At 32.1% G+C, this 14,571-nt stretch overlaps 1 protein-coding gene across 3 annotated transcripts; it reads right to left on the reverse strand.

Annotated features, from left to right (window-relative positions):
- Nucleotides 1-38: 38 nt before the first annotated feature.
- Kyat (Kynurenine aminotransferase) lies at nt 39-9,973 on the reverse strand. 3 transcript variants are annotated; one of them, XM_068772430.1, is made up of 10 exons: nt 9,891-9,973; nt 9,583-9,735; nt 8,952-9,105; nt 8,128-8,254; nt 7,250-7,359; nt 3,929-4,172; nt 3,287-3,453; nt 1,704-1,890; nt 675-838; nt 39-166 (listed from the first exon to the last, which is right to left on the reverse strand). In XM_068772430.1, exons 2-10 carry the CDS (start codon nt 9,636-9,638, stop codon nt 110-112), a joined length of 1,266 nt encoding a protein of 421 aa, XP_068628531.1. In that variant the 5' UTR covers nt 9,639-9,735; nt 9,891-9,973; the 3' UTR covers nt 39-109. The 3 variants fall into 3 exon arrangements, with proteins under 3 accessions (XP_068628531.1, XP_068628532.1, XP_068628530.1); XM_068772431.1 differs by lacking the exon at nt 9,891-9,973 and adding an exon at nt 9,807-9,862; XM_068772429.1 differs by lacking the exon at nt 9,891-9,973 and having other exon boundaries at nt 9,583-9,789.
- Between the last annotated feature and the right edge of the window lie 4,598 nt (nt 9,974-14,571).

Consider the following 14,571-nt stretch of genomic DNA (forward strand, 5'->3'; position numbering starts at 1 on the left):
ATTAAACACAAATTTATATTAACAATATAAATATATATATTTAAGATTCATAAAAATGTTAAACCTTACAAGTTATACATAAAATATCACAATTATTTACAGTATACATTTACTTCTCGTTCCAGCTTTTAAGTAACTTTTCAGTTAAGGCAAGATTTTCGTCTTTCTGTGAACAAAGTAAGAGCTGTTAGTAATACTAGATATTAACTTAATGTCATTCTTTGCATTTTTCACATATTTTTTTATTTTATTGTCATTACAATATTGAACATTATGAATTGGAAAAATATAATTAAGAACTAACCATCTTAGTTAAGACACGCCCTATCTTAACCATATACAATCAGTTTGAACATCGAAGTAAAAAATAATCTTCTAGAAAGTATGAGACTAAAAAGATGAATGAAATGTTGAAAGATGAAAAAAATGTTACAGTGTGACCAATGGAAACTGGTTAACTTTTATAAATGTGAGGTCTTTGATTCGATATTTCTTTGATAGTTTTGACCTTTTGTGAAAAGTTATACATTGTGGAATTGTTATGTTTTGTTATATCTGTATCTTTAGTATAAGGCAATCGACTATTATCGCCATCTATCGGTGTTAAGTATATATCGTTTCAATGTGTATATATTGCAGATTTAAGTCTGATCATCACAACACTTTCCATTTACCTTGATAAAGCAGAACCTTGCGAAGTTTTCACCGAGATTTTTATGTGCCTCCGAGTAAAATGCACTAGGAGGAATAGCTAGCACTCCAACCTCTTTCGCGAACTTCTTGGTGAAACGGTAATCCTTGTATTTATCCGATTCCGTCGACAGATCGATTTTACTATCTGTAATGGAAAATAGTAAGTAGTAATTCTTTTCAAATATATTTTGGAAGGTGCATATGATGTAAACATTTTTGTTTATTGTGGTGCGCGTGATTAAAATTTTTAACTTGTTTTGTACATTGTCTCCATAAAAATCTAAATGATATATCCATACCTCTATTTTACTCGAGACTTTTCCTGACTGATTATATATATATATATAAAGTTAGTACATACTATATAGGTATAAGTATATATACATATATAGGTATATATACATACACATATACATATATAGTATGTACTAACCTTTACTTTATATTACCGTGTTTTATCATGCCCCTGAATTAATCTGAAATTTATCTTAGATAATAAAGGACTGCATCAAAGTCCATACAAGGTGATAAGGAAGTTTATGAGTTCCTATAGCTAAGGGATGTATTGTTACTTAAAAGTAATTTACAAAAAAGAAAATAATTTAACAAAACAAATTGTTTATGCACATTCAAGCAAGTATTTATACAAACCATAACCATATGTGTTCATAAATTAGATTTTTACTTACAATTAAGATTAAATCAATTTAATTTAAATAACATATGATGTGATATGAGGCTGATATATGTATATATTTTTTCATATGGTGTCTTTATGTAGTATATAGTATGAATAGTTGATAAGAGCAGTCATTATAAAACTTGTTAACTTTGGCTGGCTTATCTGAGCAACAGAGTTGGATTTCTTATATATGAAAGCGTACCTCAGTCATCATTAAATTCTTAAAGGTGCTTTGGTCTTATAATTTTTCTGTAACTCTCATATCAGAAGAATTTCTATTTATTTCCTCTATAGAAGTAATTTTTTTGTTAGTTAAATTGTTACTCACCCAGTTTACTCCAATCAGCTATAATGAAGTATCCTCCATCTGGTACAGTCGGGTTGAAACCGTTTGCTCTAAGCGTCTTCACCAGGAAGTCTCTTTTGGGCAACAGTTCTTTAGCCAGAGAGAAGAAATAGCATTCCGGCGAGTTTATTCTGGACAATTCTATTTCAAAGGAACGCGCAACTGCTTCCTATTAAAAAAATATGATTGATAAATAGCAGATAAAATGCAGGCATAAAGTTTTATAGTTAGACATGGGTATTTTGTACAAAATATTACAATGTCATCTATTTGGCTATATTCGATTGGTCTGGTCGCTTTTAGCCTTTCTAGTTTTTACTGCTTCTTTAGATTTGGAGCTCGCGGATTTTGGACCAGTGATTTGCGATTGAAGCGGGTTCAATTCCCGGGATAAAATATAATTTATACATTATGCCAGTGGCGTAGCTATGGTATTTGGGGCCTGGGGCAGATTGGGGCTTGGGTGCTCCCCCCCCCCCCCAAAGAGTCTAAATAATTTCAAAATTCAGAACAAAATGTAGTTAACATATCTTTTTTTGGTTCAAAATAATAATCAATATATATAAAATAACATTAGATCTTAATAAAATTTATTGGGAAAATTTATAAACGAACATTCCTCGCTTTTTGGCCTGCAAAGTCATTAATCACATTTCAAAATCAATAGTGTCGTCTAGTTCATGTTCTATTGACATTATTGCAAGATTATTTAATCTATTTATCATTAAATAATCTTGCAATAATGTAATAATTTATTATTTTGTCATTTAAGGCCCTTTTAAAAAACACTATGTGTTTTGTGAATGAAAAGGCTTAAACACTGTGTATATTATAATTCGTAACCGTTTATTTTTTTTAGTGTTCATATTATTTTACAACTTTTTTAGCATAAAAATAGTAAAATTCGATATTATTTATGTTATTTACTTTAATTTATGGTTTTCATTTTTCTTTTAACATTTCATTATTCATCATTCAAAAAAAAATTCCAAAAAATTATTTTCAACTATGGTGCCCCCCTACTTGTGGTGCCTGGTGCGGCCGCCCCGCTCGCCACCCCCTAGCTACGCCACTGCATTATGCATTAATTATATGCGATTGCCACTGCTCAAAAGTTCCAGTAGCATCCTCTGCGTACCATAATACTACACTGCGATAGCCAACCCGTCTGCCAAGCGTGGTGATTATAGTATATTTCCACATATATATCTTTGGAGGAGTCCTTTGTAGTGGGCGTGTCTATGTACAGTTGTACAAGACAATGTCGTTGAACGATCACGTAATAAATTAAAAAAAAGTTTTTTAAACTAAAACATTGAAAAACCAGTGTAAAGATTTTTTTAGTAAGTGAAGATTGGAAATTAATTGCAGTAGACATGGTATTAAGAACATTGTGATTTAAAAACCCGTCTAAATTTGTTGTAAATTTTATTCAATACAGGGCTCATTTGGTACCTTCATAGTTTTATTTTAAGTTAGAGGTATAGTGACAACTCATAGAAGAAAAGGTAGGTTTCTCTACGGTGCGGATCTTGATGAAGAGAAAAAAAAAGAAAGAATCCAACCTGTGTAGGCGTGGGGCAAGTGTAGACACAGTTCTGGTGTACAACCTGAAGGTTCCTCATAAGGTTGGCAGGACAGTAGGCCCAGCCGATCTTCCAGCCGGTCACGGAGAACGTCTTACCCGCAGAGCCCACGGTGATAGTTCTCTCCCACATACCGGGCAGAGTTGCTGTGGATGTGTTAGATTTTTAAGTTTTTTGTAAATTTCCTAATCACGTCAAATCAAAGTTTTTACACTAAATATGGGTTATTTTAGCTTTATATACGTATGTCTCTTATTTATAAGAAAAATAAGATATAAAATGATAAATTGCTAAAATAAACCTGTAAAGCAAAGTCGCTTAATACATGTAAAATAACTGTAAGCAAACCATCATTGTTAACAAAACAAATATATTTTATTTTCAAGGCAAGTAATTTAAGCTATTTTATATAAAGTTCAATAAATTAAATTCGATGATTATTTTTTTTTTAAATATATTTTGTAATGTTTTCTTTTTTGGTAATTTTATGATGTGAATTCCAAGGTTAGGTCCAGCCTTCCCGTCCACGTAAACTATTACACATTTTTGTAATTGTAACAGTCTTTTTAATAGAATCGACAAGAAAATAAAAAACAAATATATATAGTATTCAATACATACCTATCCTTATATGCTTATTAGGTTCATAAACCATCCATTCATAGACTTCATCAGAGACACAAAGTACGTTATGCTTCTTGCAAAGATCAGCAATGAGCTGCAACTCATTCTTGGTGAACACTTTGCCGAGAGGATTGTGTGGAGTGTTCAATATGATCATCTTCGTGCGATCTGTGAAGAGCGAAGCTAGCTCTTTCTCATCAAGCACCCAGTCCGCCGAAGTCATGTTTTCCTTGTTTGCTTTCTGTAAACAAAGGACATAGTCTTAATCATTTTAAATAAGACGCCCACGCAAGGCATAGGCTTCCTCCAGAGATATCTATGAGGGATATACCACAATCACCACGCGCAGGCGGATTGACAGTCGCAATGTAATATTATGGTACGCTGAAGACGTCGCTGCTTGTCCTCTGAAAACTTCTTTGTGAGCAGTGGCAATCCTATGTAATTAATGCGCAGTGTGAATGATATAAGGTTTTATTCCGGTAATCGAACCCAATCACAAGTCTTAGTTCTCTACCGCTTGACTACTAGGTAGGATCAATTGAAAGCAACCTGAATGGAGTTTTCTGACGATCTTAACAAGGTCGTCTATACATTTTATGAATGGACGTTCTGCGCTGCTCTTGCAAGTCTGTGGTGTCATCTTCAATCCAAAACTCTTAAGGCCCCCGCGACCCTTTTATGATAAATGTCAAAGTTATTTAACGGACACAGTTAAGGTATAACTGTCGCTCTGACCGAAAAGTGAACAGTTTTCTTGTTTGACAGGCGACCCGCCTTCAAGAGCGCAACTGCAATGTCACCGCGTTGACAAACACCCATACGCCCCGCGACAAAGCCTAAGAAACTCTTTACGTAATTCTATCACAAAAATCCGCACGGTATAGCCATGGGGTTTACATCACATTAGTGTTTCCTTTAATCAGGATACAGAATCTCCGGATTTCTCTACGAGAATTAAGAGAAATCAGAAGTAAGAAGATTTGTAGATGAAATTAACCCACATAGCCTAACAACTTAGCAAGTTGAAATGGAAGTAAATAGGCCATATGGAGCGCAGAACAGATGGCTTCTGGGGCGTTGTGGTTCTAGAGTAAAGGCTACAGAGCGAAATGTGCAACGTAGGAATCCCAATCTGAAATCTTCGGGCAGCAGTGCACGTCTTAAGGCTGAAATAAGAACCCCTCTACTACTCAACCTTGTTTTAATACGTAATATTATGAATTTAGAAAATGCCCTTTCTTCCTGTACTATCATTACATTATTCATAATTTTTAAAAATCACTGAATTTTGGCTAGTGCGTACCATACTTTGATTGTCAGCAAATGCATTATTCACCCTTTTAAAGCTTTTATATCAATAACCAATCACCCTGTACAATAAAGGTAAAATCCGTATTTTCCTTGCGAAAGCGTATAGGAATTTATTTGACTTAAACCCGAATTTCGAAGATGTGAGAGTGATGTGATAATAAAAGTAGAAATTTTAAAGTAACTCAAGTTAATTGAATTGGGCTTTGGAAAGATTGGAGGCTAGCGTCGCCATAGCGAAGAAGAAAATGAACGAATATCTATGTATATAAAAAAGCTATTTTTAAGATATGTAAAAAAGTTAAAAAAAATCAAATTAATTGTATTTTCTGAAAACATAATTACGAAATATATGTAATGAAGATTACAAATTAAAATCATTTATTTTATTTAATAAAATATTTCTTTAAAATTTGGTGAATTATAATTTGTTGTCAGTAATTTAAAATTTAATAATATAAAAAGCGAACATTTAACAAGAGCCACTAATAACATTTCAAAGAGTCGCACGTGGCTTGCGAGCCGCAGGTTGTCTACCCTTGATATATGACTTTAAGCTCGAACATTTTTGTCAAAAAAATTCGAAAGAATTTCATCATAATATGTAACATTAAGATGTCTATAATTTTATCACAATGACACGCCACAATTGAGATCACTTGCTTTTCACATGGGTTCAATAGTTCCTACTGATAACACCATAACTATGTAACGTTATCTTCATGAAAAGATAGAATATCTGAACATATAAATGGGGTAAACAGATATAACTTCAACAAATTTTAGGACAAAAAAGATTTTTTATACTTGGAAGTGAGCAAAGTGTGCTTCACCTAATAAAAAGTGAGACGTAGAATACAAATACTTGAATCGCAACATACATGTGTGAGTCAAACTATGATCCTATGCCATTTAAAACCAATTATGAGTATACAGGGTTATTGATTATAGGAGTAAAGCCTTTAAGTAGGTGAATAAATCGCCTATTTGTTGGTTATTAAGGTTTTTAAACTGTAATCAAAAATCAAATCATTTCTGAAATAATAAATAACATAGTAGGATAAAGTGTTTTGTACTGACAGAAAATATTGATTTGTCCCATTCTAATAGAAAAAAGAAATTAATGTAATATATTTCAGAGTGATCACTCTATACAGGTTGATTGGAAATTAGTTTCCATCCATTCACAAATTTAAAGTTTTTACAACTATAACCAGACATCCTGTATAATCATCAAAAACATCGCTACAATAGCACATGATTGAAATGAGAAACTTATCATGCAGATAAACAACACAAATAAATCATCTGAATATATGATTGGTTACATATCAAAGGTTGTTTTGTTGTCTAATATAATATACATTCCCTTTCCAATTACAAAAGCATTACAATTATAAGCAAATTGTTGGATTCCTGGGTAAGATTCTATACTTGACACTATTAAATTATCTACCCAACACTAATTTATACCGCTGTGATTATTTTAGAACAAAACCCTGTTTAGGAAAGAGCTATCATCATCATCATTTTTGCCCATAGACGCCCACTGCAAGGCAGGATTGCCACAATGACCGGTGTCATGCTGCTGCATTCAGCGACTTCCTTTGATCTTGCCTATATCGTCGATCCACTTAGTGGGAGACCTACATATGCATCTACCAGCTTGTGGTCATTATTCCAAAAACTATCGGTTGCAAGAGTGATCCAGCAATTATTCAAGCTATGTCAGTAATCTTAGTTCTGTAGATCTCTTCATAGAGAAGCTCTGAGTATAGCCTTCTCATTGCTTTTTGGGTGACCTTGACCCTTATGAGTTCCATTGTTAATGACCATGTGTCAGATCCGTAAGATACCACCGGCAACACAAACTGGTCAATGACCTTCATCACCAGTAAAACTTGAATAAATTATGATAGTTCTGCCATTTCTAATTTTTATCATAATTATCTTTAATTATTATAAAAAAACTTTAAAGAATCAGAATTAAATATTTTCCAGACTTACAGGTTTAAGAGCAATGAACTTCGGAATACCACCAGCACATTTGATCATAAAATCATAACAATCAAAGAATGGTTCAATAACAATCACTTCATCGCCAGTGTCAACATGACCTGTGAACAATGGTAGTTTTAAAACAGTATAGTTCATTCTCTATAGCATATAACATTGGATTATAAAAACATTGGAAAATGTTATAAAATATTATATAACAAACAAGACAGAATTCTTGTTTGTGAAAAATCAGTGACTTCAGTATATTATGTCTAAAAAATGATTGGTTAAATATATGAAAGTTTAAAATGGGTAATTGTACAGCTCTTTTATCAGCAATAAGCTTTAAAACACTCTAATTCCAATTACACTGAGAAGTGATCACTGAAATATGTTAACTAATTTATTTGATCTTTTGGAATGCCAATATGGCTGGCCAATAAATTTAACAGCACAAAAGTCTGCAGAAACAGATAGTAAGGAATAATTAATTTTAATATATAACAATCTGAATTTTGAAAATGCTATTTTATCATTTTTGTATAAGGATTTATGTACTATACATTAACTGCTTTAAAGCTTTTACACAAATAAACAATAATCTTCTTTTTGGAATTTTCATCAAATGTAAATATCAATATAACATAACACATAAAACAATGAATTTATTGGGAACCAAATGTACAGAATCAGTAATTACTTGAAATTTAACTGTTTGTTTATCAAACTGAATATATTATTATATTATATCATATTTAAATGTAGTGACTCAAACCAATTACAGTACTATTGGTTTTAAATCTGCAACTTATAACTTCATAAATATATATAATCATGCTACTACTATAGCAAATATACAGTGTGTTAAAAAACATTTTATAGTTTACCCAATATTGCTGAATACAGAGCTTCATATGCACCACTTGTTACCAGAATCTCATTCAAAGGATCCAATTCTCTACCAATCAAAGGAGAGTACACTTTAGATAAATTCTGAACCAACCTTGGATGTCCCTGAAAATATACATACAAACTTTCTTGTTACATTAATTGGAATGAATAATAATATAAAATATTAATAAATGTGTCAAAACATATAAAATATATACATAGAGACAATAAACCTTAGTAGCAATAGTCAAATATCTAATAAGAGTTTAATAGTGTATTACTTCCTAATTCTACTATTCACATACAAATTTCAAATGAGTGGATTTCAAGCCACTTGTAACTAATTTATTTGATGTTTTCTCAAAATAGTTAGTCCAGAAAAATAATTTAAAACTCACCAAAAAAGCAAAACTTAAAGAGGTGCAAATTATGCAAGAGGTTGATATTTTTTTGATAAATATTATGTTTCATATTTATCTAAATGATTTATGATAAGTTTATTCTATCATTGTCTAGACAGACATTTATTCAGCAAGCTTGAAATTGTGTTTATAGTTTCAATAATTAAAAAATTATGCAAATGTTACCTCAAACATCTTTTTTTTAGTTCCTGTATTAGGCTTTTTTTGATGAATAGTTAGATAAACTTCAAAACAACTACACAATTTACAAATAAAAATGTTTTTTATTTCAATAAAAAGAAAAATAATTTCTCTAGATGCCATAATGGCTAAGTCTAATTGAAATAATATAGCGTAACAAGATAGAAATACAAAATGGAAAGGTTATCTAATGTTACATTAAATTAGATACAACTTACAAAGCCTCTGGTATATTGCATGAGTAATGGATTGTCACTTGTGGCAATGTCCGCCAAAGCTTTTGTAACATGTTGTGGTGCATGGTAATCCGGAAATCCTTGGCCAAGATTCACTGCAGGTTTATACTCAGCTGCTAACTGAATATACTCAACCCTGTGGGCACCATATTTTTACTATCACATAAAGCTATTGAGGATGTTTACACATCATATCACTAGCAAAAATGGTACTATCACTAACAATCTAATGTTATAATTTTGTTATACACTAAGAATTAATGATTTATCATTTTTTTTAGTAGCAGTAAATAGTAGTTAGCATATATTAGTTTTAAACAAAAATTTGTAATATTGTATAATAGTAAATTTGTTGGTATGTTATAATGATTATGAAAGTATCACGCAATGTTAATCGCATATATTAATTTTATAAGTCATAAAATAAAGTTATAGTACATTTTAAAGCAAACGTAATTAGTCATGAAAACTACATTTTAGTGTATAAATAAATTTTAGACGCTCATTATGTAACATAAGACTAAAGTTTCACTTTATAACAGATGTATGCGCCCAAATGCAAAAGTATTTATGATAGTTGTATTTGAACGTTGTCTGATCAAACTTCACTTACCATACACTTTTCTCACCAGCTCCATATCGGGCAGGAAGACGAAATTTATCACTCATAGCAACTTTTGTATTTATTTTCTTATTCGAAATAACGTTTACAATTCCCAGTGGACTCTCAATATGTCGGTTAAATGTGAGCAGTAAACGTCCCGACCTGAACATTATAGAGTAAATGAATAGAACGTCAAGTTTTATAAGCACCTCTTATCTAAATGTAAATATAACCTTATTATCACGTCATGACAGTTTTATTGAGTCCGCATTGTTTTATAAACGTTAGTTTAAACTCAACTCATTAGAATAACTTACGTAATATTTTTTAGTTAGAAGCCGGTTTCAATTTTAAGTTTCTTTGTTTTTATCGTCTCTTTACGTCTCGTGCGTTGGTAATTGACATTAGATAAAAAAATATTATCAACAACTAAAGTATTGTTTCTGATGCCTGCGGCTAAAATGATAGCCTATTTATTTTCCATTATAATCATCAATTGGGTTAAAAATCATAAAAGATATTTAACAAAACTTTTTTTTTATTAAAATTTATTAGTTTAAACTTGTTCACTTAAATTACCAATTTAAAATCGAATATTTCAAAAAATATCTGCCTAAACCTTATTTTTACGCTCAGTTAAAATTGAAGCGCCTTCAATGAATAATCACAAAAATTTTGCTTATTTCTTGAAACCGGTCTACAAGTAGGAGTAGTTAACCGTCTTACAGCACTAGTAGATAAAGATATCCATTTTACTTTCTTATTCACAACATTTTGTTTTAGTCTTATTCTGATACGAAACGTTTCTATAAAAGTGATGATGAGTTCAATGTACGGTTTTATTTTTATTTAAAATGCTTTTTAAGAATAATGAAATTGTATCTTATAACATTTTGGTAGAAAGTATATATAAAGTCGCATCTAGCAAATTACCTGTGTCAAAGCAAATAATCTAATTTTTATAATTTGTTATTTACCCTTTCTTATCGCATGTTTATAATATTATTTTTCTCATTATACTTAGAAAAGTAACAGTGTGTTTTAGTATGTTTTTACAATGTTTTTAAATACTGATTTAGCAGACAATATTTAAATATAAAAAATTTGTTACGGTGTTACTAGGTTTATGCCCATAAAACTGTTTGGGTAAGGGCCAATAGCTTGTTTCTAAAGTAATATATGAACGGTAATAATTTTAGTATGAAGTTCTATGAATAGGGTAATAAAATTGTAAACCACGAAGTTTAGGTTCAATTTTATACGTATATCCGAACAGTACTGGTGAAATATATTTTAGAAATATTGATGACAGGCAGCTTTTCATAGACTTTATAGGGAATCCCACTTTTTTATTAAAAAATTTGTAGAGTTTGTAGTTGCCACAATTCACAATTTATTTGTAGTTTGCCGCATTCGCATTTATCAGCGGGCTGGCGGGCGATGCACTTAATTACACGACTACTGCTACATAGCGGAAGTAGCTATATATTAGTCCCCTTCTTACTTAGTTCATAGACGTTCAGGATTCTTATTAGAGTGTGCCTGGAAGAAGCGAGCCTCAGATCAATAAGTAGATATAATCAGACTAAAGCTATGGTTCGATTGCTTTCGTTTGTATAATACATAGATTAGAGAGATTATCAAGCGATGTAAGTTGCAATAGTTAATGGAAAAAAGGTACAGTCGTTCGAAAAACAATCGGCTTCATCGCAATCGAGGTCTATTTATGTATCATAGGCTTCACAAACCGATGACGGCAATTGTCTATCAAGAATAATTGGGGTTCCGTTTAAAAAATAAACATACAACAATGCTATCTAGAAAGATATAGATAGAAGCTTTGTTGCTTGTTAGAATGATATAGATAGTAGCTTCGCTGGAGTTTCGTTCGTCACTTCTCCCAGCGCTAACGCTTTCGGAGTCGTAGCAATTTTAGTTAGGTGGCAACCGATAACGACGAGGTTAGATTCTCACAGATGTCCTTGAGTCGAAATGCTAAACGTTTATTATCGATGAGTGATAACCCAAGTCGTGGTCCCTCGTGGGCATCTTTGCATCTAGTTTCTCAGAGACTTCCAATTCTGTCGAAATTGTTTTGGTTTTTCTGGTAGCCTGGTAAATTAAAAGAGGTTTTAGGCTAGCGCCTTCTGTATCCGCGCAGTCTGCAAATACCATTTGGTCAGGAGTGCAAGCCTGATAAAAAGGTAAAAAAATGCATTTTTGAGTTTGAATATCTAATTACTATACAAGTTACTTTCAAGTAATATATCTAGGTACACATTATTCAAAAATCAATGGCATCAGATATAATAAATAATGTAATGATAACAAAGTAGGAAATAGTGTTTTCATAATTTGAAATACTGTATATTAAAATTAATTATTGTTTACTAGCTGTCCCTATAGACTTTGTACTCTCAGAAGCTATTGGTCTGTCGCTATTTAAAGTGGTTTTAAAGGGATCACTTTATACAGAATGATTGGAAAGAGGTGTAAAAACTCTAAAGCTTTTTGCTTACAAATTAGCTGTACCGTAATTCACACATTTAAAGCTTTTACAGCTATAACCAATAACTCTGTATATGTAAGTTTCATTGTGTGGAAGGTATTTCAGCATGTATCTTACTAAATTATTAACTACACATAATTTAATTTTGAACGTTGCTCGGAACGGAAGACGCACTGTTTATTATTAAATATAGCAGACTCTATTAGGTTATTTCTTCATAGGGGTTCTTACAACGTTTCCATGCCTTGCGGACAAAATTAGTTACATAAACTTGGGTATTCAACACTAAAGATACTTAGTGACTTGAAGTAAATAGTATGCAAATGAAAATATAGATGGAAAAAGTAGGATGGGTAGGAAAAATACGAGTTAAACAACTACCTATTAGTTATTACTATTAACAATTAAAGGAAAGTATTTTTGTTTTTATTTTCAGCTTATAGCAGATAGACGCCCAAAGCATAGACCTCCAGCATAGATCGTCACGGTTACCGATAACAGATAGACTCCGAAATCATTGACAGTACTGATCGTCACGATGACTGGTCTTCTGCAGTCCGCATTCAGTGACCTAAACCAGGTCGTTAGTCCACCTAGTTGGGGCTACCCTCGCTGTGTCCATCCTCTTTTTGTGGTCGCCCTTCGAAAACCTTTCGCCTACTGCCACTTTCGACATATTTATTAATTTCTCGTCTTATTGCGTTATATATATGTCAATAGCAACCGACCAAGCCGAGGCTTGGGCGTTTTAGGCGCCCTTGCGTTGGAATGCTAAGCGTATATTATCGACTCGACAAATGCCTTTAAGGCAGCAGTGACAGTCCGGTCCAAAAAAGAAAATCTATGGGAGAGGTCTAAGACCAGCACTTGACGTCCGATGATAAATTTATTGTGATGATGATGATGGAAAGTATTACACTACCAATTCTAGTTGCCTATCCGTTTTTGGACGCTCTACCCATCTGACTTTTTTATAGAATAACATTCAGAAAGTTTGAAAAAGTAGAATGTAAATTCTATAACCTAGTTCCACCATCTCGTTTATATTACCAAGCATTGAGACTCCCGGCGGGTATGCAATCCTTTGTTCATTCCCGTATACGTAGGAACCGTATAACATTGTCGTTTTAATGTTTCCTGGAAGGAAGTGGGACGCTTTCCCGTGTTTTCTTTCTAATTTAACTTGGTTTTTCTTATCATTTTATTACAGGCTGCTATCGTAAAAATTGTAATATCATTTCACATCAGGCGAAATCTTAACAGGCAGATAATTTGTCATAGTAGAAAAGACATCGTCATAATAATTTAAAAAAAGGAATGATCAAAATTTAAGTTTAAATTTGGAATTTGGTAAATTAAGTTACAATTAACATGCAGTCGTATGCGTATTAAAAAAAAATGTTGCCTATTTTACAGATACTATTAGAATTTTCTATGTTTTCTTCTGGTATAGTTTTTAATGATCTTAAAAAAATTAAATATAGAACTGAGATATCTCATTATTTCCTATATACTACCTATGAATTTAGGAAACTATAAAGATCTAACCATTCATTTTACTAACAAAGTTACATTATTTGAAAAATTTCAATATATTAGGCATAGTGATTTGTAGTCACAATGTTTCGTCGTCCCGTCAGCCCATAGATGTCCACTGCAAGGCCTATATCGTAGACGTCACGCTTGGCAAGCGGGTTGGCGATCAGTGTGGTATTATGGTACGCAGAAGACGCTGCTGCCCATCCTTTGGAAAAATGTGTGAGCAGTGGCAATCCATCCAGCAATAGATATATAATTAATGCACAAAGTACAAACTTTGTATCCCAGGAATAGAACCCAAGATGCTGATGATGGAAGAAAGGCGAAGAAAGAAAGAAGGTATAAAAGAGCAAAACGGAAGATATTGTGAAGGACAAAAGTAAAGAATGGAAGATATTGTGACGCGTGAAAGAGAGTGAATAATAAAGAAATAATAAAGAAAAGACTGAAAAAATTATTGAACAATAAAGTCCCTGATTCCAAAAAGTTAGGGGTACGAGAGGCCCCCAATAGCGGGGGCCATATAAAAAAAGAGAACCCAAGACGCTAGTGCAAATCTTAGTCTTCTATCGCTGGGCTACCACTACCACTGCTCGTGTATATACTATAATTCATAATTATTATTTATGAATAAAATATGGAAGATCTTGTTGGGAATTTACAGTTATAATGAATTAGAATTTAGAATAAGATGTATACCTTTTTAATTGATCTATCGCCGTGTTTACTCAATCACGTACGCGGGATTATTGTTGGGTAAAACAGTAAACAATGATTGCATACAGAGCATTATGCATTTAGAGATATTCTTCGGCAATAAATATGTAGCAAAGAAATTCTATTAAATGAACCAAAGTCCTAGAAGATAGCTTGCCTTTAAATAGTTATAATACAGAACGAGGTTATATGTCTTCTTTAAATATTATACCTTATAATAAGGTAGGAAAGAT

This window comes from Battus philenor, unplaced genomic scaffold (genome assembly GCF_028537555.1).
Source record: "Battus philenor isolate CCGP_79_NKW_IND1 unplaced genomic scaffold, ilBatPhil1.0.hap1 SCAF_5, whole genome shotgun sequence".
NCBI classification, from domain to species: domain Eukaryota; kingdom Metazoa; phylum Arthropoda; class Insecta; order Lepidoptera; family Papilionidae; genus Battus; species Battus philenor.

Coding starts and splice junctions, on each gene's coding strand:
- Kyat (XM_068772429.1), bottom strand. CDS start 9,743: ATGTTCAGGTCGGGACGTTTACTGCTCACATTTAACCGACATATTGAG. Junction 4,173..7,249: donor AGTTCATTGCTCTTAAACCT/GTAAGTCTGGAA, acceptor CTTTGTTTACAG/AAAGCAAACAAGGAAAACAT. Junction 839..1,703: donor AGCTGATTGGAGTAAACTGG/GTGAGTAACAAT, acceptor TTTCCATTACAG/ATAGTAAAATCGATCTGTCG.